A 4,702-nucleotide genomic window follows, 5' to 3' on the forward strand; every position below is an offset into this window, starting at 1 on the left:
TTATTGGTCTTTAGCTGTTGGATGGCATCCTTAACTTCCCTCAAGGTGGGGGCTAGTTGGATTTCATTGTCCGCTAAGCTGACGTAGTTATCTCCTCCACTGCCATGACTTCCACTGCCTGTACTCTCAGCGCCATTCAAATGTTCCTCGTAGTGCTGCTTCCACATTTCGAACGGCACAGCTGTTCCATATCCTCGCACTCCGCTTCTTCCAGGCGGCATTTTTTCTCCTGAAAAGGCGGGTCTGCTGTCTCCGCTTCCGTCTATAACGTTCCACGTTCTGCCGTTCTGCCGCGCTGCGTCCTTCTCCTCCAGAATCTGTCTGCACTCTTCGTCGAACCAATCGTTCCGTCGACTTCGTCCCAACGTTGTTCTCCACTGCGTCGTTAATGGCTGCTTTGACTGTATTCCAGTCCTCAAGAGGAGCTCCATCGAGCTCACCCTCTTCCGGCAACGCTGCCTCGAGATACTGCGCGTATGCTGTGGGGATATCAGGTTGCTTCAGTCGCTCTAGATCGTACCGCGGCGGCCGTCGGTACCGAACATTGTTGATGACGGACAGTTTGGGCGCAGTTGACCCATCACCAAATAGTGGTCAGAGTCGATGTTAGCGCCACGATATGTTCTGACGTTGATAATGTCGGAGAAGTGCCGTCCATCAATCCGAACGTGGTCGATTTGTGATTCTGTCTGCAGTGGTGATCTCCAGGTGTACTGATACGGAAGGCTGTGTTGGAAGTAGGTGCTGCGAATGCCCATATTCTTGGAGGCTGCGAAGTCAATTAGTCTTAGGCCGTTTTCGTTCGTCAGCCGGTGAGCGCTGAACTTCCCAATAGTCAGTCTAAACTCCTCCTCTTGGCCAACCTGAGCGCGTTCAAATCTCCTATGATGATTTTGACGTCGTGGCGTGGGCAGCTGTCGTACTCACGTTCCAGCTGCGCGTAGAATGCGTCCTTATCATCATCAGTGTGCATCATCATCAATGCTTCCGGAGTGTGGGCTATGGACGTTGATTATGCTGAAGTTGAAGAACCGGCCTTTGATCCTCAACCTGCACATTCTTTCATTGATCGGCCACCACCCGATCACGCGCCTTTGCATATCGCCCATCACTATGAAAGCTGTTCCCAGCTCGTGTGTGTTGCTGCAGCTCTGGTAGATGGTATGATTACCTCTAAACGTTCGCACCATTCTCCCAACAAACCTCCTGCAGCGCTACGATGCCGAATCCACGGTCCTTGAGCACATCGGCAAGTATGCGTGTGCTCCCGATGAAATTGAGAAATTTGCAGTTCCACGAACCGATTGGAAATCGGTAGTCCCTTTTCGTCACAGTGGTCTTCGCCGATGGTTCCAGTCCGTATTCTCTTGTTGATTGTTCGTTGCTTATGTTTTTTTTAAAGGCTGGCAACAGGGCCTGACACCAAACCCCCCAAATTTTCGGAGGAGCCTCCTCCTTATTCCCGGTGGACCATGGTGCACAGTTTCACTTAGAGTCCCTCGGTGACACTCGGACGATGATCAGCCGCCCCTAACATGGAGAACAAACGCTGTTGTGAGCCGATCCTGACATGGAGAACAGACGCTCAGTAAGATTTGCACCTCCGGAGAGGAGCAAACCCCCCCTTCCCTGCCAGCATGTTTATCAACACACAATAATTCTAAACTCACGCACTTCAATCTTTTCTATTTGTTCGTATCACAGAACTTATATAAACATATTAGAATACATTTAAAAATATATCCTCAAACCGAACAAAAAATCACCACGGTCCAAGCACTTCTAGCCGCGTGCTGCCAAAAGGCCAATGTCAATAAAAAGCCCAAACGTGTGTATGTGTAAGCAATAAATATCATATGATTTGATTTATGTTTTGTTCGAACAACTTGTTTGAAGAAATCTCAGCGTGCAAATTTATGACAAATGTTCACCTTTGATTTTTAAGAATTTAACGGTAAATCGCACATCGACAATTATATTACTCAAACTTTCAGGGAAAAAAGAAGAATAATAATATTATAAATTAGCAATCATTTGTCATGAATTCAAGAATTTTGTAGAACAACGACTTTTGGAGGAAACAGTATTTATATGCACTTGAAAGCTTGAAAATCACTTTTACATGGACAAAACGTGAACGGAACGAATAGCAATGTTCACAAGACTTGTAGAGCACACCAAAAGCTTCCGTATGCTTCAGTTGCGATAGTTTTCGACGTTTATATCTCTTGTTAGATTTTTTCCAAAATTGAAAATAGCTGAAAACAGTAAATCGATTTGAGCCACCTCGAATCTTTTTCCGAATTAGCTAAAAATTTGACAGGAGACTTATTTTAGCATAGGAATTTTTATTCTGGGCTGACCGGTTGAATTTACGATACTTTTTGAAAACATGAAGAGGTCTAGTGTGTAAGTTTGAACGTTGGATTCATAGTCGATGGAAATTTCATCAGTGTTACTTCTGTTTGCCTGTGCTCCTACTTTTCTAAGGTACTGAGAATACTAAGTTAGAAAATATAGCAGCGATAATACTTTTAGAACATGCCCCGTTTTAATCTCAACAACATTCCGAATTGATAACATGCATCTTCGTTCTAACTAATAATGCAAAACCATACGCAACTCAGTTCATCGTCAGCATGATTCCGGTACGGACCAAGGCAGCTATGCTGCTGTTCATCGTAACCTACGCCACTCTTATCGCAATCACCCAAGCAGAAACAACACCAGCGCTGATCAGACTCAACTGCGTTATTAAAAATCGTGTTTGCTATCTGAAGAACATTTACGCCTCCGAAGACGATAATTTTAAAGATGTACACGGCGTGGAACATAGTGACATTATTGAGTTTTTTGATTGCCACATTCATACATTGCCAAAGATACCGTACATCAAATCCGTGGAAGCCAAAGGGATAAACTTGGTGCGGGTGGTGGAGAAAACATTTTCGACTGTGAAACACCTAGATGTATCGTACAACAGACTACGTGACATATCAGCGAAGGCCTTCGATTGGCCCGAAGAGGTCCAGACATTGGTGATTAATGGAAATCCGCTGTTGAAAGATTTGGGTTTTCTGAAGAAATTGAACGGACTGCAAGATTTGCAAATGTCGGACATGAAATTGGACTTGGATTTCATCGAAGTTGATGTGTTTGCGGCCATGAAGGTTTTGAAAACCCTAAACATGAGTAACAACAAAATAATGAACATTCCAGTTGGGATATTTAATAAACTAGAATCGTTGGAGAAACTTGATCTCAGCAATAATTACCTATCAAGAGTATCGTCCGGCGCTTTCATTATTAATTTCCGCACCATTGACCCAGAAGTAGAGACGCGTCATCATTTGACGATAAATCTAGCAAGCAATAATATATCGATTATTGAAAAAGAGTCTTTCATGATAGTGGATAAGGTGGATTTGAGCGACAACAAATTAATCGGAGTCAGTCCTATGGCATTCTACAACAAATCGGAATTAGGAACATTGGTTCTATCCAACAACAGACAATTGAAGAATTACAACTTTCTAAACAGCATTCCTTCACTGCATACTTTGATAATGTCGCATATGAATTTTACTTTCGATGGAATTCCGCTAAGCGTATTTAAAAATTTGGATTTCTTAACAACGCTGGATCTATCCCACAACGACATTTCACAGCTTCCTATCGGAATTTTCTCGGACCTGTCATCCTTGAATTTCGTCAACCTGCGGTACAACCGAATTTCACACGTTGAATTCGGTACATTCTCAATCCGAAAATATGATCTCATAGACGAAATCGATTTGTCGTACAACGATATCAACGAAATCAACTACTTGGTGTTCGTTCCGCTCAAGTATCTACGGACGCTCTTGCTCCACGGGAACCAAATACCGTACGTTAATGTCAGCCACCTGAAGCGCAACAAAAGTCTCCAAAACTTCGGCATCCAGCACAACCCTGTTAGCTGCTCGGACTTAGTAGACATACTGGCCATCTTCAAACTAGTTCTCGATGGGAGTGAATTTGTTGCGCATGAAGCCAACGTAAGCGGCATAAAATGTAATCCATAAGAAAACGAACAGCGTGACAATAAACATCCATGCTTTTACAAAACGAACAATCACCGTATCATAACCCTTTTTAAATGACTATGTCCTTCAATGACGTACGGCTACGTCGTCAGATTCATTCTCTATCAGCAACACAACAGAAATTAACAGTCCGAAGCACTACAATTTACTACTAGGTACACTGACCCCACAATCATGGGTCACATACGAATATGAGTCATTCCCATTTGACCAACATGCAAAATGGAGTGTCTATTTCTTGTTACAAAGTGACTTATATATGTGAGGCCAGTGTGTATATGTTTGTTTCCCATTCTGGCAAAAACCAAGCTGTATTCCGTGCCATGTGGAACAGGAGATGGAAAAGTTTACATCGGACAAACAGGAAGGAAACTCGACATACGAATAAGAGAACATAGGAATGACGTAAAACGAAAAGACAACCGTACGGGATTAACACAACATACGCTGATTGATGGACACAACTTTAATTTTGACAAAACTAAAATAATTGAACGCATCGACGACCAGGAAAGCAGGATGACGGCGGAGACATTCCATATCAAACTGGCGGGAGAACACAACACAGTCAACCTCCAGCGAGAGTGTGGAATGTTCAACTCGGACTACAATGCATT

General features: G+C 43.3%; 1 protein-coding gene across 1 annotated transcript; it reads left to right on the forward strand.

Moving 5' to 3' along the window:
• Positions 1-2,613: 2,613 nt before the first annotated feature.
• LOC134227138 (leucine-rich repeat-containing G-protein coupled receptor 5A-like) lies at positions 2,614-4,114 on the forward strand. Its single transcript, XM_062708428.1, has one exon. It carries the CDS (start codon positions 2,640-2,642, stop codon positions 4,062-4,064), a length of 1,425 nt encoding a protein of 474 aa, XP_062564412.1. The 5' UTR covers positions 2,614-2,639; the 3' UTR covers positions 4,065-4,114.
• The last annotated feature ends 588 nt before the right edge of the window (positions 4,115-4,702 follow it).

This window comes from Armigeres subalbatus, chromosome 3 (genome assembly GCF_024139115.2).
Source record: "Armigeres subalbatus isolate Guangzhou_Male chromosome 3, GZ_Asu_2, whole genome shotgun sequence".
Classification (NCBI taxonomy): Eukaryota; Metazoa; Arthropoda; class Insecta; order Diptera; family Culicidae; genus Armigeres; species Armigeres subalbatus.